A 24,959-nucleotide genomic window follows, 5' to 3' on the forward strand; every position below is an offset into this window, starting at 1 on the left:
ATAGATCAATGTCTTCAAAGCTGCACTTCAAAACAAGTTTTATTAGTTTCTTTATGTAGACACAGAGAAGATCAGTTATCCTTCTGAGCAAGACGTAAATTTTAAGCCCCTCTGTTCCTTGCTCTCATAAGCACAAAATTTAAGAATTAAACTAGGGTAAAGAAACAGTAAAAATGTACTTAGCAAAAGGTATCCCACTAGTCTCACTTGTTAGATGGGAATGACCTGGCAACCATGAGGCAAGCACTATCCTTAACGGAAGATCAGATTCCAATGCCCCTGCTCTGCTCATCATTTTTAGCCTTGTGACTCCACAGGCAAGACTGTACACCTGTGCTGTGCAGGATCAGAGCTTCAGAGATCAGCTTTCAGATCTGAGTGAGAAGTGCTTTTTAGAAGCACTGCACGGAATTTGATGACACAAGCCTGGGAGATTGTGATGGCATTGGTCAAGGGGAAAAAAAATTCAGACTGAGAATGAATGAGCGTGATGACTGCAGGCTACGCAGGACAATAGACAATCCTGAGTGACTACTTCAGAAAGCAGGATATAAGATAAAGTGATGTGTAAACACTCAAATCACATCAGAAATTCCTGTGGATATCATAAAGCTCCAAGGTAACTGGCACTTACCTCTATATAGCTGATACGAACCTGATACAGCTCTAGAACAAGAAAATAAAATTTAATATAGTTGAGGTGGATGAGGATGTCTGTTTGTCTTGGCAAAGAACAGCTCCTCTCACTCTACAGACACTCTGAAAAGCAGTCTGGAGGGAATCACATACACTACTCAGTTATCAGCAGGTAGGATACATTTTAAATACTGCTAGTACGAACCCTCTCACTCAGAAAACAAGAGAAAGATTTTTAAAATACTCTTTCAAACCCTGTTCTAAAACTCCCCACTGAAATACTGACAGCCCCAGTACTTTATATATAATTAATATCTTTAATAGTTTCAGTGGTCTTTAACTGCCTCTGCAGTTTATGTTGGATCCATGCGTATATTATGTTTTATAATCACTGAAGGCACACCCTGAGAGCTGTATTTGTTTCTGTGACAGAGCAGAACCAAAGATATTTCAGCATTGCTCTGATCTGTTTAGCCACTTTGTTGGTGTGAGCAGAAAAGAAGAAACAGTTTGCTCTTTGCAAAGAGAGTGCGAGTAATTTTACCTCCTCCCTCTGTTGCAAAAAAAACCCCCTAACCAAAAGAAAACAAAACTACTACAACATATGTGTAAACAAATGCATTAAGTATGCTGGCTCTGTTAAGAGCAGGTCTCAAGACAAAACCTTCATCTTTCCTGTCTGTGCTTCAGTGGAAGAAGGCAGAAACAATGTCCTGACCAATGACTTAATATCCTGGAGAAGAACATTTGGTTTGACACATCACTGAATTCCCTCTGATGAATGTGTTGCTAACTGTGCTCATGTTCAGCTTCTACTTTGATCTGAAGCATGCTTAACTTTTAATTTCTCAGATATTTATAATGTGGGACCAAAGTGACATTAAGAAGTGAGATGTAACTGCTGTTTTTAAAATCATGGTGGTATATAAGCAGGCCACTTCCTGGAATTTAACATCTAGCTGAGAAAAACAGACAAGTACTATCAACGACAGTAAGAAATAATGTGTGCAGTATGATATGATGAATGTGGAATATGTTGAATTTTGAAGGGTAAATTATTTCATCTCAAATTATTTCAAGAAAATTTAATCTATTTATCTGAAAAAACAACTCCAAAAAAGACTGCAAGTGGCAAGTAAGACTGAGCAACTACACTTGTCAAAATCAATTATTGCCTCTCAAGTGTAGGAAAATGACAAATGAGCAATTAAGGATTGCTATTCTTTATTTAGAACTGAAAAAGAGAGAAATGAGTCTGCAAGAAAAAATCTTAAGCTTTTTCTGCATGTTGCTTTGCTTCAAGTGAAAGTTCTGTGAATATATAATAGAGAAGAAATGCCTTCTGCAAGGTATTCATCTCCAGTATTCAGCTTTTTGGCTCCCCTGCAGACCTGCTATGTGAACCTTGTTAAGTCAAGTTTATGTTAATTAGCCTGTGGGAACTACAAAGAGGATTTCTGCAGCTGAGATTCCTTTTTTAGGTAGCTGGTAGGACTGATTTTCAACAAAGAAGAACTTTTAATACCCGGCAATGTTAAATATTCTGAGTATGAGGGAACTTGCTGTCATTAGAGTACTGACATAACAGAAACAAGACCTTCCCTAGGATAGGATTTATGTATTGGGTCATCTCAGTGTGTGTGGATACGTATAAAACCACAATCAGGTGAATAGCATGTAGGTAAAATTGAGCTTCTGTGATTCCCTTACCTGCTTCAACAGGCCAACTATCACGGGTAGAAAGGATCGTGATGGGCAGGCTGTGGGTGCGGGCAGGATTGCCTAAGGGTCCCCACTCTGCTGTTAACAAAGAATTAAAAGTGGTGTTAGCTGCACCAGAACTTGGCGGGGAAGATGATCCTTGGCCACCACAACTTCTACCTGCAAATGATGTTCTCCTTCAAAAGCTGTTAAGCGGGGATAAGTGTTGCTAACCCCGGGAACTGCGTAAGCACCTGGGAGGGCAAGCGGAGCCCGAAGGAGACGCGCCGGGAGGGCGGGACGCCCCCTGCGCCCCCCGCCGCCAGCCCGCCCTTCCCGCGGCCGCAGCAGGAGGCGGGCGAGGCGCTGAGGTGGGGCGCCCTCCCATTGGCTGCCAGGGGAGGGGCTCGAGGCTAGGCGAGGCGAGAACTTCTGATTGGGCGGTGGGCGGTGGCGTGCCTTGTGATTGGGTGGGCGGCGGGCGTGGGCGGTGAGGGGGCGGTGTTGTGGCGGGACGCGAGGCGAGGCGGCCTCTCGCGAGAGTCGCGTGGCGGCGGCGGTCTCGCGCGGCTGCGGCCCGCTCCGCCCCCAGGTGCTTGGGCCGGCGCGGAGCGGAGCGGGGCCGATCGCCGCCCCAGCGGCACCGGTGCTGGTGAGTGGCTTATCTACCCCCCGCGCCTGGGGGGTGGGCAGGGGGTGGGCCAGGGCGGGCCGGGTTCTGGGGGTGTGCGGGGCTGCCTCCGCTGCTCTGTGCCCTGCTGTCTGGCTGCCGGACCGCGCGGGCACGGCGCCTTCTCCCTGAGGGGTGTGAGCCATCGCCGCCCCCCCCGGGCCGAGGCCCTTTCCTCTTTGCCCTTCTCCGGCTTCAGCCTGGGGTGGCCTCCTGCCGCCCCCTTAGTCCTCACAGGCTTCCGCCTGTGGCAGCCTCCCCCCAACACCCCCGCACAGCCGGGACAGGTCGGTTCCCCCGCACCCCCCCGTGGCAGACCGGCCTCCCCCAGTTCCCAGGGCCCGAGGAGCACCGAGCAGGGCGTCTCTGTGCAGCCCCACCTCACAGCCTCGTTCTCTTGTGTCCTGCGGCTCCTCCGAGTTTTCATCCGTCCCTGTGCGCTCCTTCCCCCTGGGCAGTCCCGCTCGGCTGGAGGCGGCCCGCAAGTCTTGGGGGTCTCCTGAGCTTCCCGCTGTCACCCCTTTGCACGCCTTCACAGAGCCTCCGCTCCCTGCCGGGTGCTCAGTCAGGGTTTATTTCTGTCTTCTCCATCATCTTTGAAAGGGGGGGTTCTCTCCCCCGAATGACCTGACTCTACACAGGGCCATCACTGGGTGTTTATCAGTCCTCATCCTCCCTTTTTCCTTTTCTTAAAGACCGTGATTGTGTCTGTTCCTTTTTGGTACTGATGTGTCTCATCTTTGCAAAAAAGGTATTTAGAGTGAAAAAGTTTGGCTGGTGGTGAAAGGGAGTAGGAGGGTTTTCATTTGAAGTAACAGCCAGAATAGAGTATGTTATGGCTGGACTTCTTGTATGTCTGTGTATTCCTGTGTGGTCAGTTGTTGCATAGAATGACACGTCTGAAGAAAAGGCTGCAAGTGCAGAACACCTAATAAGCATCTCTGGACAACTGGATATTTATGTATGTGTTTTGTGACTTCACATATTTTAATTTAAAAAAATATTTCAGGGGAAGGTGAGCTTGTCTTTACCATTTCTTTTACTGTAGCAGTTAATGCTCAAATACTGTCAGACTACATACATTAAAATTTCTCATGCTTTTTCTTGAATTATTTTAATGCTGATCACAGATGTGGAGTCTGGAATTGTAGTGACTTCATTTCCTTTATCTGCTGCACTAAGGCAGCTTTAATGTTGCTAGCGCTAAGGGCCAGCGGTGTGTGTACACTTTTTTCTTAAGATAGCTAATGAAGGCAACTGTTATAGTGATGGTTCTTCTCACAGAAATACTGTTTAACCAAGGTTGAACTAATACTTTCTGATTTTCTGAAGGATTCTCAACATGGTAATAATTTGTTTGCAGAACTGATCTTAGCATGGCTTGAATAACTCAAGACTAGAAAGGGTGTGCAGGATATTATACATAAGTTGTGATTAGTAGTGTTTATGGTACTGTAAGAAAATAATTGCTGTGTTCATCTCAAAGGACTTAGGTCACTGGTAAAAGCTGATTATCCGCAAATCAAGGGAATTATTGAAACTGATAAAGTAGTTGGATTTATATGTGTGGTCCAGTTGATAGTCTTAGGCTGGGTAAGGAGTTTTGTTTACAAAGACTACCATATAATCTGACAGGATTTGCTCTCTTCCGATGTCTGTTATGATAAGAAATCTCTTCTTTGGTGAAGGAATGAACTAAAATAGAAAATGGCATTGGTGGAATGCAGTTATGATTCCTTGCCTTTCGTTAATTGAAGTTAATTTATACACATGACTGTAGCAAACTGATAATTTTAAATTAATAGTCTGTATTTATTATGTTTTCCTCAGTTCTGAGACGAAATGATGTAGCATTGCTTTTATTGAATCCAGACAACATAATAATGAGTAAAATTTCGGTTATACCTGAAAAGCAAGCTAAACAAAGTCTGGTTGCAGATACAAGTTAATTTTTAATTTGTCTTCATGTTTTGTTTTCTGGGTTTGAAATTGTCAGTTAAAACTTGACTGTTAGTTCTTCCTGGCTTTATTTTTAGGAAAGAGAGCTGAAAATCTGCTCTCACATTTAGTGCTTCATAAATTTTCTTGCTGTTTCAGATTTCTCGTGTATTTTAAAATGCCCTAACTGGCTGTCCATCCCAATAACTCTTCCAACTGATAAATTCTTCCAATACTTTTATAGGGGAAAGCTTAACAGCCTTTAACTGCCTTTTATCATTCTGATTAAAAGTTACATGAAGGCATTTTAGTCATCTGAAGTTAAACACTCCCCTAATAAATTGTGCATTTTTCTTATGATCTGTGGATTCTTCTTTTAGCACACTTCACGGAATAGACGTATCATCAATAGAACATCAATAATAGTTAGGAGAGAGATACATTTTTTTACTTGTGGTGGCAACTTTGACAAACTTATCTGAAAGGTCCATGGCAAGTGGCTGAAAAAAAGCATGTATACCTTAAGATCTTGTTATTTCAGGTCCAAAACCACGCTAAAACTTCATCCATAAAATAGTCAAAGACTTGCTTCTAACGTAACTTATGGTGTGGATGTTCTGGGTACTTTATATATTAACTAGAACGAGTGTGTTTAGATAAATTATTAGTATGTAATATCTTAATCTGCAAAAGAATGCATTGCAAACACCTTGGTAATGTTGGGGTTTTTTAATCTCTCTTTGTCTTCTAGAAATGGGTCTTCTTTCAGAAGATGCAGTGCAGTAGAGGTGGTGCTTGGAACTGGATTAGTCATGGCATCAGAACTATGTAAAACAATCTCTGAGGCAAAGCTGGAAAGGCACAAGAACTTGTTCTTAAATTACCGAAATCTCCATCACTTTCCTTTGGAGTTACTGAAAGATGAGGGGCTGCAGTACTTGGAGAGACTTTATATGAAAAGAAATTCCCTGACCACATTGGTACGACAACCTCTTTATTGTAATGTTTACTGTCTGTATGTTTAGGAATTCTGATTTTTGGAACAGGAAAAAAACAAGATAATTTTTTTAAAAAGATAGTAATCTTATAGCAAATCTGAACCTGAATGATGTCATCCATTGTGAAGTATTCATATTTGGTTGTATGGTGTTTGAACTTGCATGGGAAATGTAGAGTATAATAAATGAAAATTTTTATGACATTTTATGGTTACACTCTCGAAGCTCTGTCAAGATCTGGGGGTTTACTTGTGAGGTTTTTCTTGTTTGACTTTTCTTAACTGCTATGGTCAGGCCTTTCCTACTGTTAGGTGATACTATGCAAGTTTAGTCTACATTCCTTTATTAGGCTAAACAGCTTTTACCTTGGGGTGTGCCTTGTCTGAAAGGTGGCATCAATCCCAGGGTGTAAATCAAAGTGTGCTGTTAAGGTGGCAGCAAAAACTTGTGTCCATGAGCTCCTGTTGATAGGAGAACGAATGGTTAATTTCAGGGTTGTGGGATTTTGTTTTGTTGTTATTCCCCAAAGAAATTCTCACCCTGAATGAATGTTGTGACCCCAGAATTCAGTGTGGGCTACTTAAATAACTGTGAGAACTCTAGAGAGAGTCAAAACTTGCCACTGTCAATGGACTCAAAATAGACTCAAGTATCCAAGTAATTCAGGTTGGATTTGTTTGTTTGTTTGTTTATTTTCTTGGCATATTCTATGATATGGTAGGTAAAATAATAGCCAGGGCAGAGGAGCTGGAGGGCCTGGCTACTTAAAATTCAACAAAATTATATCTTTTTCATTGCTTCCTAGAACAAGTCCAATATTCCAGTTTCAGGAATAATGTCTAAAGCTTTGACAATAATACATTAGAATTCCTCAATAAATGTTTCACTTCTTGAGCCAAGAGATTTTTGGAGATTTTATGCCTTTTCTTCATCTTGAATGAGTCACTTAAGTTTGCATGTACTGTAGAGAATTATTTTGGCACTTTTTGGTTTTGGGTAAGTCCTTTGCTTAATAATTTAATGGGAGGATAGGAGTCATGGTTACAAATTAAAGCTGCTTTAAAAATTAATCAAAGACTGTAAACAGTTCTGTTTTGACACTTTGTGAAATTCAGTGATTATTGAGTTGGTATAAGGTTTGTGAAATTTGTACTGCTCAAAAGATGAAACAATAGTAAGGGGAATTTTGCATGTCACTTCTCTGCATGTGTATGTGTTGGAGCCTAGGTTTTCTTTTTTCTCAAAGCAATTATAAAATAGAAACCAAAACAGAGTCTTGCAAGTAACAGCTTAGTTCCATTTTCCTTTCAATATCTGTTAATACTACCCACCAATAGATGTGGAAGATGGCCTAAGAGTAATAACTCATGGTTACTGTCAACAGAAGATGTATCAAATAAGGGAGGCAGCTCTTGCCCAGTACTGTTTGGTATTGTAATTGAGGCCTGGGTTAAAGGAAATGAAACAATACTTAAAGCGTAGATCATACCTAGGCAAAATTACATGCAAACAGTGTTAAGTAAAGCATTAGGATTCAAAACAATCACGATAAGTTGCTCGTATTATGACTTAGGGGGATCTCATTCAGGTGCATAGCGCTATTGCTAGGACCTAGGCAAACAAAATTGGGTCTAATTCACTGAGTATCTGTTCAACAGAATAGATGTTAGGAGTTGTAGTGGACCAAAATAGATCAAGTCAGCAGCATGTTACAAAAAGGCAGATGTCTTTTTGGAACATAGAAAGTTTTGCAGTCTCCATTAAAAGCAGAAGGGAATAATTATTGGATACTGTAAAAGCATAAGTTAGAGCAAAGATTAAGTCTGGAGTTTTATGCTTATGAACAACCTAGGTAAACTGGAAAACATAGAAAGTAGCAACAAGGGATTTTTAGAGAACATGCCCTGTGAGAGAAGGTTGAAAGATGTAGGTTAATTCTGCTTGCAAAAAGAGAAGACAGAGAATAAAAAAAAAATAGAAGGGAAGGAATGGGGGAGAGCAGAAGTAATCAGTATTTTTACAAAGCAGTATTTTCATAATGAATTTTTTTGCTGGTAGGACAAGTAATACGCTTGCTTTGAGTAAAGTAGTAGTAAGTTAGTTACATGGGGAGCAGGGCAGGATATCTCATCTGACAATAGTTGAAAACAAATAGGTTATTGAAGGAAGCTGTATTCATTTCACTGAGACTTTTTGAAAGAGAAAATGTGGCAATGTCATTGAGGGGTAATCCTGAGAAGAGTAGCTTTAATGTCTCTTTTAGCTTTGTACTACTTTGATTTTGTGCATGATGATGAGCATTAGCTCATCAATAAACGCTTTAAATTGCATATAAATTATTAGCAATCACCAAAACTAAATCTGCAGCATTTTCTTCAAAGTAAGATAGTACTTTTGTCCGGTTCATTCCTTCAGAGTTCTGCAAAAATGTTGACTAAATGAGCTTTTCTTCTTTCCTCTTCTAAAATGACTCTAGTCCTTGACAGACAGCTCCTGTGAAAATATCTGGAACAGTTACACTGATAGAATTTACACATACCTTTCCTAATTTTTGTCTTCATTGGCAAAGAAATTATAGAGGTCTATAATGTAATGAATGGATCGAGAAGCTATATAGCACACCTATATAGCAGCATCAAGTCTTCCAACTTTTCCTCATTTAATGTTTCACTGATAACATTAGCCTTTTGGCAATCCTGTTTTCCCATCTCTTAAAAGGAAATGTGAGTTTTCCTTGATGGCACTGTCAGAAGCATGATCTAGCCATATCAAACAATTGTTCTTCATTTACCAACTCAATGTGTGATGCTGTCCTGTTCAGACAGATCAGCAGGTTCACTTTTTGAAAAATGTCCAGTGGACTTGAGGGCAAGGCAAGCTTCCCTCAACGGATGGCAGAATCGATGATTCTTTCATAATAATTTTTTGTTGTCACGTCACCAATAAAGAAAAGAGTGAGTTTTACCTCTCAATTGGTGGATCATGAATAGGTGTTTTTTAATTTTAATTTCATTGGAGGATGTTATATTGAGCAATTTTGACTCGGACCCATTGTTTTTGTGTTACTCAAGAAGATAAGCGGAACTTCTATTAAAGACTTGCTAAACTTAAAGTTGTGTCTCTCCTGATTTTAGCTCTTTTACAATATGAAGCAGTTAAAGCAAGAATAAGAGTATAATCTTCATGTATAATGTGAAAGTAGTTTGTAATTCAGGCTAGTATTCTTATACTAATAAAGGGTGTAGGATGACAGTGAATTTGTTTTTTCACTTTCCCTCTTTTTTTTAAATTAAAGCTTGCATTTTTTGTGCTTGAGCATGTTGCAGCCTTTGAATATTTTCCCAGTTTAAGCTTTTCTCTTTGACCAAATAAAATTCTACGCTGAGTGATAACTGTACTGTGGCAAAGGTTCCAGTAGGTGGCAACAACTGATTAGGTATAGCCTGTTTCTTGGGTCTTAATGTCAACAGATTCGTTTTATTGAGCCATTATTTGCTGCTCCATAGTTAAAAACAAGCTGGTTTTTTGTACTTGGATCTAGGATTGTGTTTGCTACATAAGAATTTTATGACTACTTTTTCAGCTTAGCATATTCCTTCATAATAAATTTATAAACACAAAGTTAAGTATTTTAGATAATAATATACCTTAAAGTTACATGTCAGAGAAAATTGCTAGGTGTTTTTTAACAGGAAGTTGACCATGTGATCGAGCTGACTTTAAAATTCATTTATTTATGCCTATATGTATATTGTAAAAATATTTTTCAATAAAACATACCTGTTTCAAGTAGATTTCTTGAGCAATAAAACTGTCTTAACCTTGAATAACTTTGAACAGTTACCAACATGACATCTGAAACTTGTGAAGCTAGTTTTGTGATATATGTTCATGGTTATAAATGCCATCAAGAAACAGAATTGCAGCTAGGGATCAGTTAGCAGTTAGAAAATGATATGCATGTTAATATGTAAATATGTAAATTTAGTTTGAATTCAGCTATTCTGGCTTGGTGGTAATTGACTAAGTCACACGAAGTTTGTAGGTCATTTTCCAATTCAGCATTACAAAATAAAATACGTTATGGTTAGATGTCTTGTATAGTTCTTGTTCAAGTCTGTAAAGGTTGCAGCTTCTTAGCAGTCTGTTGTCTTCAACTAACTCAGTTATTTTAATATATTTTCAAAACTTAAGGTTTTGGTAATCCGTTTTTTCAGCCTCAGGAATCTGACTACCATTTGGTTGAGGACATGTTGATGTCATTTCTAGACTGTAGTTCTGTTTCAGTAGTGAATTGCTCACCTTTCACATATCCCAGATTGCACTGATGGAGAATGTGCGGGGATGTGGAAATAGGGTATTGTAATCAAGCTCCTTATTGCCATTTTTTCTGTGACTAGGTGCTGATGTGTTTTAGTATGGTTATTAAAATGAGTTGGGTACACAATATGTGTGTGTCTGGTTTTTGTTTTGAAACCTAAAAAATCTCTAACTCTTTTTCAGCCAGAAAACCTTGCACAGAAGCTTCCAAACCTCGTGGAATTGTGAGTTTGTGTAGGAGTTCTAATATATTTTTACTATGCTGATCCATCTTATCTTAAAATAATTCTAGAATGTATTGCTTGCACATAACCTACCTCTTAAGTGTGAAGGGTTTTCTTGGAGGGCAAGAAAGGGTCATTTTTCTGCTTTTTGTTTGTTTGTTTTTATTTAAATGAGGTCTATCCAGATGTATTCAGTCCCATGTTAATATTTTTTATAATTTCTTGGGTTTTGTATAACAAGAAATGTTATACAAATGTCTCCACTGCTAAGGGAAAAAATACTTACCCCCAAATCCTCTGTAGACTGTTGTCAGCCTGATAAAGCACTGGAACCTCCAAATACAATGGTCAGATGGTTATGACAGATCCAGAGTAACAGGTTACAGCCTCCAGCCCATCCCTAGTTGCTCATTTCCACCCCAGCTACCAGGGGTATTATGATCTCAGTCTTGCTGATTGTAATAATAAGGTTTTTTCGTAACAAAGTCCTAGATTGTCAAATAGAAGCAGGAATGAGCAGGTAGTGTAGCACTATTTCATGATTGTTGTAGGCAGAGTAGTTTATCCAGTCTTGTCCAAAGAAGGGACGTCACATGAATTTTATTATTTTGGCGATTAATTTTAAGCTGTAAGCCCCTGAGTCAATATTTTCTTCTCTCCCCTTTTCTTAGAAGGTTATGATTTCCTTGTATGCTTAGATTGATGGCGGGGGCGTTAGAAGGGACATCCTCTTTTCCCCTTATAACTCATTTGACTCACTTCCAGTTGAGTAACTGATTCTGTTTAATGAAAACCTCCAGATAGAAGGAGGTGTATATCTGAGTAGTCCAATGCATTCAGCTGTCTGATCTTGTCATCTTAATTTGGCCTTTGAAACCACACCTCTCTGGTACACGCGACCACAGTATAATTGAACTGTTTTGTAGGTCACTGCAGTCTCCAACTTGCTTAAGAGACAGTCTTGTCTTATCATGCCTGAGTCTTGAGAGTATGTTTATGCTCTGAAGCAGTAAAATAAATATTTTTGTATGTGATATGCTTAGTATTTAATGATTTGCCATGGGACATCAGGAAGTCTTTGTTATCTGATGGTGCCTTTAGGAATACCTGTATAAATTACATCTTAAAATAATCTCTTCTACTGAATTATAGAAGCCAAACCTAATTATTTGGGGTTTAGCAAGCTTAGTTGTACCACCATTATTCCACACATTCTAGAGAGAACTGCAGTGAGCCTGTGATTTCTGTAACTCTAATAGTAGTAGTCAGTTTTTGATCAGACAGTAAGAGATCTTTTGTTGACAGAGACCACAAAATAAAGCTTTATCTTAAGAATAACTTGTTACAGTAGCTTTAAATTTTGAAAGACAAACTTAACTGATTTTCCTGAAAGTTACATCCTTAGCAATTTCATTACATATTTTAAAAAACTTCACTATTGTCTGTGTTTCTTTGTATATTGTGTCCCTCATGCTGGGGTCATAATATACACATTTTTTATCTTGAGTTAAGTAGCTCACAAGTATTTTCAGGAGCTGCAACTGAAATGAGCAGGAGAATTCTCATCCTGAGGTTTTGTGTATATATATTTTATATATATATATATATATAAGTATTTCTACAAAAATATCTGCTATCCTTATGTTTGTTACATTTTAGTAAACTTTAAATGTATGCAATTTTTAAAGAAAAAGAGAAGGCTTAGATGCTTCTTACAATTGAAATGCTCGTATGTCTTTCCTTGTTCTATCTCTATTTCCCTGAAAAGATGGGCTCCTACTTCAGGAAATGCTATTTGAATAGAATGGGGAAAAAATATGCTGTGCAAATAATTTCCATGTGTGCCTAAGCAATTGGACACTGAGTACTCAGTATTCCTTTACAGTTAGCTATCAATAGTTGAAACTATTGTTACTGTTATTTTCTACAAGACCTCTTGCTGTTTTTGCAGCAATGTTGATTACAAACTAAAATGTGTAAAATCTGGTTTTTAATGTTACTAGTAGTACTGGAAATGCTCCAGCAGAGGGTGCTGAATATTCTTCGTGAGAGATCTAGCCATCCTCATTAACTACCAAAATGACCATGTGTAAGATTGGGTTTTTCTGTTGAAAAATATATTCTCGGTTTGAAAAACCCACTTGCAGTGAGTAGATTATGTGCTTTTTTCCCCAGTGAGTAAAGGTGTAAGAGTTTATGAGCAGGGCAAGATATTTATAACTGTATAACTTGTGTGGGTTTGGGCTTTTTCTTTTTTTCTTCCCCAGCATTTAGTGTAGAGTAACCAGAATGAACCATATTTGATCACCAGGTTATTCTATGTGCTTTATTCTTTTTCCTTTTTGTTTTCCTCTTATGACACTCAAAACTAAAGCCCCTTATTATTGTAACTGTAAATGTTTTGTTTTAAATAATTGTATATCATTCTCTTTTGTTAATCATTTAATAGTCTAAGTGAAACTTAAGTACCTATCCATTGCCAGTTTATACAGTTTCCACAGCTTTTGTGGTCATAGAGAGGAATGGCTTTGAGGGTGCTCTTTCAGTCTGAAACTGGATATTTTGCAAACTGATTATGTAGCAGAAGTCCTTGAGGGTAACAGGTGGTGTCCTCTGCTTTTTTTCTCCTCCCCCCAGGTACCTTCATTCAAATAACATAGTTGTTGTACCTGAAGGTAAGTAATCTACCAGCTCACAATAAGTGGCAGGAATCATAAAATATTCATTTTTCTTCTTTGAAGAGGCCTATTTTCCTTTATTTTTCCATAAAACATTAAAGATTTTCATACAAAATATATCAGTGTAGCTCTTAGTCGGTAATATTCTTGTTTATGCTATGTTAAATTCTTTTAATGAATTCTCAAATGCACCTAAATGCTGTTTGCTTCAGTTCTAATTGCAGAAAGTGAAAAGGCTAAATGGCACTCATCTACAGAAAGAAAAATCCAGAGTGTCTTCTGCTTTCAGACGGTTATCACACAGAATACTCTGCTGGTTTAGATCATGACAGATTTGAAACTTAAAAGCATCAAGAACTTGTAGTAGTTTGTCTTCTTTGTCTTAGTTGTAGAGTTATGTGCCCAACTTCAGGAAAGTACTTGAAACTCTTTCTGAATATATAAATCAGATAGACATGGAAAAAATGATTTCAGAGTGGAATCGTCTGAGGAGAGTCTAGAAATGGGAGTATTCTGTACATCACTTTTTTTTTTTCCATCCCTGTCTCACTGCCAGCAGTACTGTTTGTTAGATAGATAAGCATTTCCACAAATTATGTCGTTCAGTTGTGAGACCAGCTTTAATACGTCAAAATCTGCTCAGACATAGGTGTTAGGTACTGTGGCTTTTTATCCCCTCATAGTCCTATTAAGATTTTAACATTACTGTTGGGTCACATTCATGTTCTAATCTGTTCTCTCACAAGCCATTGGCTCCCTCGTTAAACTGCAGTTTCTGGACCTCAGTGATAATGCCCTCGAAATTGTGTGTCCAGAGATTGGCCGCCTGAGATCTTTACGTCATCTTCGCTTGGCTAACAACCAGCTGAAATATCTACCTGCAGGTAAGTACAAATGCATGAGGGATTACAGCAATGGCAAATTCCATTTGAACTTAATTTGCATAGCGATCTGCTCTAGGTTTATTTGTATCTTACAGTTGAGGCACAGTACAACTTGCATTTAAAGACTAGGCAGGGATTGCCACCCTACTTATTGTACTCAATATACTCTGTAGTTAGAAAAAAGCCGTGTACTTGAGGTAAAGTCCTGAAAAATGCTTCTGAAGTGGGAAGAAAATGTATCTATTTAGCAGTCTTTGCCATTGTATCAAGAAAATATTGAACTTCCTTGAGAAGACACAAAATACCAGTGACAACTGTCATTATGATAACGTGATGTTTCTTCTAATTTTTCAGAATATGAAGGATTCCAGTCCTTCCTTTTTGCCCAACAGCCCCATTCTTTTATTTTCTAAGACACGTGTCTAGTAGGTTTGCCTATGGCAGTTCTACCTCACTATGACAGTAAATAACAAATGTCTTGCTAGTTTATAATAAAAAAGGAAAATTTATTTAGAGTAAATGTGACAAAATCAGAAAAAGTTGGCCATATGCAGATTTTGAATGATTTTTTTTTTGTTGCCTTCAAAATACTTTGATAAGCGGACATAACGGATTATTCTTCTTCCATCACCATTATATCTTTCCACATAACATGCTGGTGATTTTTAAATTATTTTATTTTTAAATATTTCTTTGACATATTTGCATTTTCTGATTTGCAGAGATGATAAAAATCTAAGGCCAGTATTTCAAAAAACTGGTCTAACTTAATCTAACAGGATTAGGTTTTGGCTCTAATTTTAACTAACTTCTCAGTGTGACCTTCATGTGTTTGTAAGTTCACATTGCTTGTTCTCAATAAATATTTTGCAATTGCTTCTTGAAGCTTTGGGTGCAGGAATGTAGCTGTCCTTTCCTTGTACTTTTCTAGGCATAATAAGCTTAATAAGAACAAGTCAAAGGATGATTATGATTAGAAAAAAATTTATATGACTGTGTAAATGCTCTGGAATGAAATTAGATAAACCTGTTAAACGTTATGACCCAAGGCCAATAAAATTTCCATCAATTTTCAGATGTCCTACATTCAAAAGGAAGGAGTGACTTGAGTGTTCTTTATGTTCCTCAAAGATAATTTACCTTATGGTGCTGTACCATGAAAGAAAGACTTGTTCAAAGCAAAAGTGACACATTTTCTGCAAAACTTCACACATTAACTTAAAAAGGTTCCAAAAAAGACTTTCAAAAGGATAATTTACATTACTGAAGAGTTGATTTCGAGTCTACCACATTTGATTAGGAACTGGTATCAGCTGCATAGGCACACAGCATTTAATTTCTCCTGAAGTTTACAAAATTTGGTACTGAGCATTGTCCTAAGTGTGTTTAGTTTTGTGTGCATGAAAATTTTGCATGCTTAGAAATAATGCTGGTGTTGCCTACTTTTGAATCTGAGAATCCAGTGATGTCTGGTCTTTCTGCTTTTACTGGTAGTGTACCATCAGTTTATGGGTATGCCATTACTGCTATCATTACTAATCCTGTCTGCTTAGATGCTGTCACTGTTGGCATGACTGGATGTCATCCAGTTTGAGTGTTATCAGTCTGAGCAAGATTAGTCTTTCACTTAAACTGGAGGGTTTGCCCACTGGAGAGTTAATCTACTGCATTGAGTGTTTCCTAAACATAACACCTCCTGAAGAGGGCTTCCAAGTGTATTTTTATAGTTTTTCTTTGTAAAATTGCAAACATTTCAAAGAGACTTTGTTATAAAGTCTTTGAGTTTGAAAATAACATTTATGTTGAACAATTGAAATACAAAGCTAAATAGTAAGTTTTGATGAATTGTTTTATCCCTAATTATATTGGTAGCATGAATCTTCATAATACTGTTAATGTTTATGTCAGAAAGCTAGCAGAGTCAATAAAATTAACTAGGATGAGATGTGATTTCAACGCAGTACATCTTTTTACTGTGTGTTAACTGCTTTCTGTACAGCAGATGCTGCATTGCAATGCACTGTTAGGGAAAGACAGCTCTTAATTGCTCTTAATTTATAATAAGTAACCATTTAAGACATCATTTAGCTTGTTACTAGTGTAGCTTGTGCAGACTTTAAAGATCTGCATTAAAAAACAGCTTTCTGGGACAGGTGATGGTCATTTATGGAAGTAACGTTTTAAAACTCATGACCATCATTTTTTTCCAGACTTAGTCCTGTACATACCTCACAAATGGCAGTCAACAGTTTATCACAACAGAGGATCCAGTTAAGAAAGGCTGATCAATACCTTGTGTAACCAGATAGGCTGACTTGCAGCATAATGTCATCACATAAAAAGCTTACTTCAGAGTTGTTGCCCTGTCATTCCTCCTGTCTCTCCCTTCCCCGTGTCTGGGAGTGCCTGAGTACCGTCAGGCTTTGTTGCATTTACATGGATATCTAGGAGGATACTCTTAGTAATATCCTTAATCAATTGCTAAAAAATCTCTTTGATTAAAACTGCAGAATAGTTGGATAGTAAATGTTTGCCATTAAGCGTCTGAACACCCACACTTTTCCATTGCATTTTATATTTTTGAGAATAATTCTCTGTTGTGTCTTCTTTAGTTGTGATTAAGAAACAATGCAGTTAATAGCATATGTTGCTTCATTATCCATTTTTAATGTTTTTGTTCCACAGTTGTGCTCCTTACGTTCATTTTTGTGTATTTAAGATTTGCCTTATGGAAATCTAGCATAACTCTGATTTTAAAACAAGTAGTCTAATGGAGCCCTATAAAGATTTATGTCATCAGTCTGAGTGTAGACATTCTTCAGACTCTATTGAGCCTGTGCTGTGGTTCATCTTCAATGTGATGGACAAATTTTAGTCTCTAAGTACCTGTTTTCATAGAACTTGTGAGAATTTAATAATGAAGACATCTCTTTTTGGGCTGGCCATGATTGTCCTGCTAGTTTTAAAAAGTTACTTTAAAAGGAGGAGGTGGGGGAGAATGATGAAAATATATACAGACAGCATGAATACATAAGCCTTAGTTTCCTGAAGAAATCGGGCAATACAGGACTGATGAGGGGAAAAAGGGCATTAGGTGAAGCATGGAAATTGTGTTCTTTGGAGAATAGGAAACACTTTCAATGCTGTGGCACTCTTGTAGGAGTGTAAATGATAATCCTGCCTTTGTGTTTAGGGACCACTACCAAATCTGTTTCACCCATGGGTAGGATCATGTACTTTGTGGAGGCACTTTGTTTAATTGTACACTACCACTGGAACAATGGGACTTCTATCATGCATCATTAAATTGGTGAGAATTGTTGAAAGATGACTAAGCTAAACTTGATGAGAAGGGAAAAATTTGTCCAGAATAAGCTTGTTGAAACTGAGATATAATACAAAATGGCTGGATGAAAGCACTTTGTGAAATTCTCCTGCAGTCATGTTTTGAATATACTTTGGATAAGGTGAATAAATGGACCACCTTCTGCCTAACGCAGAGTCATCAGTATCTAGATTCTGTGGTAATCAGAATCACTAACCAAGGGACTCTGTCTTCAGGAAGAGAGCAGATTAAAAGAGTTGGAGATAAGTAAGATGATGAGATTTAATATTATAAAGTTCTCTTGAGCACTTTTTTTCACTGAAATGCACAGCAAGTTTTGTTCCGCAAACTGTAAATCTTGCAGCTTCTTTTAACAATTTCTTGGTTCTTTTATTTGGCTGTGTTATATGTAATTCTTGAACATGATGTAAAGTTTTGTGGAGCTTTCTACTATTTAACTGTAGCACTTAAATAATATAAATTCTCAAAGGCCATTTAGAAATACATAATGACAGAGATCTTGAAAAAAATCTTAGAGTTGCAGCATAAACAAAGGATGGTTATTATTTCATACTATTCCATTAGTTCATGTATAAGCTTGACTTAGAATTGACATTACATTTCGTAGTAGCTTAACTTTATGGCTTTTTTTAGAGGTTTCTCTTTGTTCAGAGAATTGATGTCTCATTTTAAATTAGAATTGTAGAGTTAGTCCTATATGAATGTGCTTGTCAGAAGTTTCTGAATCTTCTCACTTATGAATGACTAATTAGAAACTTCCCCTTTGTTTCTGAAGTTTATAATGCATATTTCAACTTTCATTTTTGAGAAATTATCTTCTCTTTCTGTAAGAATTACTGCATCATTTGAAAAAAAAAAAAAAAAAATTCCAATTAGATATACCAGAAAAATTATTCTTCCAGAGTCCCAAAGCCAAGGTTATCTCTGTTTTGCTGTGTTACAATTTAGATTGCATTTCACTTTAGTCGTGGAAACCTTTGATGTGACATGATGGCTTTTCAGGTTTACATCTTAGTCTTGTAGTTAGTGAATGCACGTTCGGACAACAGATGGCTTGGGTTATACTCAAAGTTGGACTTGAGTTTTGTATTTGACAAGGATTAGATTTTACTGTGCATTACTAGAGAGATATTTCTCCTTAGAAATGGCAAGTTATAGCATCTTGTTCTAAGATTTAATTAAAAATGAGGTTATGTTTATTCAGCACATGCTGGAGTTAATTATAGATTTACTAAAATGAAAAGCTTAATGTTTTGCCAAGTCAAGAGCAAAAGCTAAGTAATTAAACAAAGAATAGGGTATGGTTTATGATCCCAGCCCATCTTTTGGCAAAGCTTCCTTTGAGAAGGGAAAAAAATATCAGGGGTTGTCTTTACATGGACTAGACCAAGTTTCCCTTTGTTGTCAGGGAACTTAAAAAACAAGAGTTGAGCACATTAATCGGGGGGGGGGGGGGGGAAATGCAGTCAGATAATAGCTAACTTCATGTAAACCCTGCAATTCTGTTCTTTGATCTGTAAAGTGAAAGTGCAGCTGACTGGGGAGCACCAGCAGTTGCTTGTTGCTTGAAGCAGATCTCTCAAGCAATACAGATCTCTTTGCAAGAGTCAAAGGCAGGTTTAGCAAATGCCCTTTCTTCCCCACTCGAGGGAACGTGTAGCTTACATTTCAAATTGACATTTCCATGTTGCTCTTGAGACTGATGGCGTATTGCATCCACTTGTTGCCATTTTGCTTCATTTAGGTAGAATCCAAAGGAAAATGTATTCATCGGTCTTGGGTGTTTTTAAAGTGCAAACTGCAACAATATTTAGGGGAAGTTAATAGCACATAGATTCTTCATTTCGTTTCTGTTCAAATCCTTTTCCTTTTTAAGGCAAAATGTTTTAGAAATATAGTCAGTTTAAACCTCATTAAAATACATTTGTAGGCTTACAAAACTTGCTCTTCAAAGCGTTTGAGAAAGATCTTGTGAAGCTGATAAGGGAGTGTTATCCTCATTTTACAGAGTGGAAAAAAGTGTTTTTAACAGAACTGATTTGCTCCAGGCCACAGCAGGAGTCAGTGTTAGCCAGAAATAGAACTTGGGTGTTCCCATTCCATTTAAGACCACACCTTTTTGAGGCTGATCATATTTAATATTGGGGAGGATCGAATCTTTCCACTCGTATTAGGAAATTAATAACTATCTCTCCATAATGTAGTTAATAGGAAATTAATAGTAAGATCAGTGAGTTTTTGTAACTGAAAGAACTTGCGCATCCAGAAGTCTGGAAGAGTTCATGAAGATGAAATTTGAAAAATATAACTTACAGATAAATACGAGATTATTTTCTCTTGAGTAGGTAATTTCAGATATTATGTAATAACAGAAAGGGTTCTATTGTTATTCGAATCATAAATCAAAGGATAACTGTTGATTACTGCTTTGCCTATTTATAAAGTAACCCTTGGAATGTTAATTGATTATTGCTGAATCTGTTTTGCTTAGCAATTTGCTTTGCTAATTGGGGGCAAGAGAAACTTACAGACACGAAAACTGCATATCCATTTCTCACTTTAAGTTGCTATGAAGTACAATATCTGTATTTACTATTCATACCAGTATTTCACTGGTAAAGACTTGTTGAATACCCAACTTAGTAATTTGGAATAGGGCTCAATATAAGGTATTTCAGTAAATCTTAATTAAAGGCATATAAACACAACTTCTTCCCTACCTCCTTTTCACAGTAGATTTCTACTGATCATGGGTACAGCATGCCAATAATTCTAGTCTTATTTTAGACCATGGCATTAAAATATGTAGGCCTAACTCATTTTTTAAACTTGTTTTCCATATTTTGATTTAGAGCCTACAAAATGTGAGGGACTAAATTTGTCTGGCTTCTTTATTTCCCTCTTATATTTCCCTTCTGCTTTTATTACTGTCTCTGATTACTGTAGCTTGCTTTGATACTTAATGAAGTTAATTTTTTTTTTATAATGATTGTGACTTTAAAAGCAAAGGCACAAACTGATGCACACCCTCTGCTTTTTTCAGAGTTGGCATAACCTTAGTCCACTCTGCTTTCCTAATTTAGTAACATGTATAAAAATATGCACGACGGGACAGGTTTGGTACGCCAGGCACCCATCCAGGAGTGTGGTGTTTTTAAGTAAATGGACTTGTGGGGATTTGAGGAAAACATAGATTAGGTTACATGAGCTTTGCACTCTGTAAGTATGTGACTATTTAAAGGAACATGGACTCTTAAATTAAAATCTCTTTTAATTATTATTGTAATACACTGCTTTCCTTGAAGTAGGTTGATGCCTAATCATTAAAACCAGGATTTTCTTTGCACAGATCTGTAAAATATATGCTCTATTTAATAATTCATTTCTAGATTCTATTTACTGTATAAAACCAAGAGTCAGTGTCCTACAGTTTACATTAGCTTTTAGTTCAACAAGAACAAGATTTTTTTTTACCTGAATCGATGCAAAACTTACCCGTACTTGCTTTACCGCATCATTTTTTTTATATCACGATCTGTAATGCTTCAGTAATTTATGCTGTATTGATGTAGAAGCACAGTAAAAATACCTGATAGCATCTTTAAGACATTCTTTGGATTTCTAGGAGGAAGAGATTTTTACATGTTTTCATCTTCTATAAATTCTAATACAGTCCTGTCCTGACAGTCTGTAAGGACTGAAAATTTTTATATGAAGAATTTCCCCTACAAAATTATAGTAGGGTGATCTCTGAAGAGTTTGGAGCAAAATGGCAATGTGGATGGTCACTGATTGTTATTGAGTTTGTGACCCAAATAGAGATGACCAAAGCACAGGATAGTATATTGTACAAGTGATATTCCTTATAGATTAGCTTTTATGCATGTCCAGACAGTGGTATCTATTTAATTAAAGCATGTTGGTTGTGTGAGACTTTATAACAGTCTCCCTTGCTCAAACATTTGGTTTGGGTTAAATTCTCAGGAGGACTGCTAGTGCTTCTGAGTGCTTTAAATTTATGGGAAGGGAAGTGAAGACAGAGAATTAAAAAACTCCATTCATTAACTGAAATTTTTCCTGTATGCACTCACCTGTATAGTGGATCAGAATGAGTCATCTGTGTATACAGAGCTGCTTACTCTCCTCTATTTGTCTGCTTGCCCCTTCTTACAGTTATTTTTTTTTCCACTTCCCCTCCCCCATTGAGGGGCTTTTAAAAAAACTCTTTGTTAGTATCATACAACATCTTTTAGTATACTACGTAAGGTTCATAATGTTACTAGATGCTGGTTGCAAAAATAGTAATACAAACATATAGTCGGACAAATTCTAGAGCTATATTTTAAGCTTAAAATGTTGTTCTAATGTATGCTTTTGTTCCAACACTTATTCCAGATAGGCTTCTGTTAGGCATACTGGAACTGAAATATTTCCCGTAACTGTAGCAGAAATGATGTTAAGAAACAAAACAAAAAACCCCAACAAAACTATCTCTTTCAACAATGGCCTGTGGTATTCCTCATTATGGTGTTGCACAGCAGGTTCTCAAAAATGCATGTGCTAAGTATGTATGTGTTGTAATTCATTAATCTGAAAACTAACAGAAAACAGTTGAAGAAGCCATCAATGTCCGTCATTGTAACATTTAAATTACATATTCAAATATTGGTTTGTGTACTAGGTTTATTGGACTAGAAAATTCCATCTTAAAATTTGCTATTCTAATTTAGTATAATCAGTGGAAAAAGTATCTGGAAATGAAGCTATTTTAATGAGGACATTTTTAGTTTAAAAAAAGAAATTGTGATATGTCTTGGTGCATCATATTCCCAAGTACCTGCAATTTTGTAAAACATAAATCTTAAAGCAACTTCTGTGGTCATTACATATCTGAAAAAGCAATCAGGGACAAACTGAAACTGACATTGAGGTTTCATGTCAATAAATTGAAGGCTAAACTCCTGTTGAAGCAAAAGCCTAATGACCAAGTGTTTGAGCTTTTTGTTAGGTTTACAATATTTAAAAGTCGCTCAAAATCGTAACATAACTTTACTGATTTCATTTTTTTTCTCCTTTTTTAAGTATTTTAGCAAGATGATAATGATTTTGGATCACTCACACTTTTTCTTAGTTCCCTACTTTGGTTTTGGTGATGCTTTGATTTGAAAAATCTCTGCCTGGTTGAGTTTTGGCTGTATTTAAAACATGAACAGTGTGCTCAAGTAATTACTGAGTGCTTGAATGGATCCGAGAATGTCTGAGAGTAGAGTGCTGTCCATCAGCATTTCAGACCATGTTAATTTAATTTGGATTCTTTGTATGATGTGGGCAGAGATTGGCCTGCAAAGGTTCCCTTTTTATGTGACAGTTCTTACTGGCTGCAGAATCTTAGTGAAAGATATGGTGGCATCACATGTCTGGAAAGAGACATTTCTCTGAATTACACCATGTGAGTTCTAATCACTGAAATACTTTTTGATTGTATTATAGAACTAACCTGATTTTAGAGGGTGAGATGTCAGTGCAAGGCTGCCTGTGACCTCCTGTTGCCCAATTTTTTATTTTCAATTTTGATTTTCTCTGCAGTGCCAAAATCCCAGATAACTGTGGTTTTAGTGCTTTGAAATAGGTTTCTGATAATGGGCCAGTGTTGACATTTGTTCCCTACTGTTTCATGTGAGATCCTTGTGAAAGTTATCATGCATCAAACTTGCAGAATCTGGCCCTGCTTCCCCCCGTACACTATCTCTTCTCTGAAAAGAAACCTTGTAAGATGTAGGTGAAATCAGGACGGAGCAGAGAGGAGCCAACCTAATTATTACCAGTGGTGCTCTCAAGCCTATTGTGCTTCTGGCTTTGCAGTAATCCACTTGTGAAAAATCAAAATCTTTGCAGGAACACGTATGTTTTCTAAGCTCTGGGCCATGGGCTTTCCCCCTTGTAGCTGTCTCCCTCAAGGGCTTTTAGATAAGAGATAAAGGAGTTTGAGTGCTGCTTCTAATGTTGAGGTACTTGGACGATTTGCGCATTCCTGAGAGTATGGGAGCTGATTTAACTGGATTCTCTATTGTTCAGAGATTTGGTACTACATCTTGAATCCTCATTCTTCTGTTCGGCAGTCCTTGATTTCTCAAGTCACTGTAAGCCTTGTTTCTCCAGGGGTTTTCCTCTTGTCTGTGGGGGTGGACAGGAATTTTGAAGATGTTGAGAGTGCTTTAAGTAATCGTGACAAGCATTCATCTGAAGCTTTAAAACTTTTTGGAGATGTTGGAGATCTTAAATATAACTGTAGAAGCATCATAGTTATGTTGCATTTTCTTATTCCTTTTTATTAAAGAAAGTCTTAAGTACAACTCATTTCAACACAGTTCATTAAACATAAAATTGCATAATATTTTTCTAGTAAACTCAATTTGAGATTACTCAGTAAATTGTTTAATTAGAGATTTTTTTAAGTCTTGCATGTCCAAGTGACTTCCAGACTTTACTGTAAAAAGTCAGCCAGTCATATGGCATATGCAAAATATTAAATTGAAAGGAATTGGAAATCAAATACTGATTTCAATACTAGAGTGAGAAGTCTTTAGATGATAATAAAATTAATAGTAGGAGAAATGCTGCTACAACATGAAAATAGTTCATACAGTAACATACAAAGTAGTCTTTCAAACATCTGACAGAAGAAATGGCAATCTGAATTTTCTAGTGTACGTGAGAACAGAGCCCTGATGGAATTAATCTACCCTGCTGTACTTTCCACTCCTGCAGTCGTTAGAGCTGCCACTTGGGAACAGAGGGCTTCTGAAAGAAAGTCTCTTGACCTTTGAATATACTCCCAATGACATGCTGAGCCGGAGGCTACAAGACAAAAGTGGGAAGTTTATGCAGCAATATATAACTTTAAAGAACATTAAGTTGTCATTGCTGTTTTGATCAGTGATAAAGTGTACTTTGATAAAACTCAGATAAAGGGCTTCAGGCTGTAGCATCAAAACAATGCATTCTGTTCAGTTTAGTTTGAAATATGTATTTCTACAGTCTGGTTTTAAGAAGTGAAATGTGCTTGTGAGAACTGATTAGACCTGGCAGACAGATCTAAATAATGAAGGTCAAATAGAATTATTTGGGGTTTAGGTTTTGATTGTTTGAAAACTTGGGCTTGAGACTTACAGAAAGGACTCATTGTGACAGTTATATACCACAGAAAAAAATAACTCTGGAAGTGGCCACGGTTGTGTTTGAATTCAGTAATGACTCCATTTGTGGTGTTTGTTTTATGTGAGTTTATTGACTGAATATTGACTGAGAGGAAGGAGAAGTGAAGGGTCTTTGGTTGCTTTTGGTCAGTCTTATTCTTGTGGAGTTCAATCTAAGTTATGGAAAAGCAGGCTATTAGGAATTTAATTTTGTAGGTATGTAATTCTGTGTTGTAGTCTTGCTCTGAGTGCTTGAAGGTGTTATCTAAGTGTATCTGAAAGTCCATAAAGACAATAAAAACTAACATTCCTGGTTGCTTTAATTTTATGTATCACCTGCATGGGCTCTGAAGCTCTACAGATCATTA

At 37.2% G+C, this 24,959-nt stretch overlaps 1 protein-coding gene across 2 annotated transcripts in view; it reads left to right on the forward strand.

Annotated features, from left to right (window-relative positions):
• Nucleotides 1-2,881: 2,881 nt before the first annotated feature.
• Nucleotides 2,882-24,959, forward strand: part of LRRC28 (leucine rich repeat containing 28) — a 51,268-nt gene continuing 29,190 nt past the window's right edge. The window contains exons 1-5 of one of the 2 annotated variants that reach the window (XM_074916949.1): nucleotides 2,882-2,989; nucleotides 5,697-5,925; nucleotides 10,447-10,487; nucleotides 13,125-13,162; nucleotides 13,912-14,049. In XM_074916949.1, the coding sequence (XP_074773050.1) occupies nucleotides 5,758-5,925; nucleotides 10,447-10,487; nucleotides 13,125-13,162; nucleotides 13,912-14,049 (385 nt within the window). In that variant the 5' untranslated portion in view covers nucleotides 2,882-2,989; nucleotides 5,697-5,757. Of the gene's footprint in view, nucleotides 2,990-5,696; nucleotides 5,926-10,446; nucleotides 10,488-13,124; nucleotides 13,163-13,911; nucleotides 14,050-24,959 lie in introns of those variants that run through there. The other variant, XM_074916950.1, reaches the window with a different exon arrangement.

This window comes from Athene noctua, chromosome 13, assembly GCF_965140245.1.
Source record: "Athene noctua chromosome 13, bAthNoc1.hap1.1, whole genome shotgun sequence".
In the NCBI taxonomy this organism is placed as follows: Eukaryota; Metazoa; Chordata; class Aves; order Strigiformes; family Strigidae; genus Athene; species Athene noctua.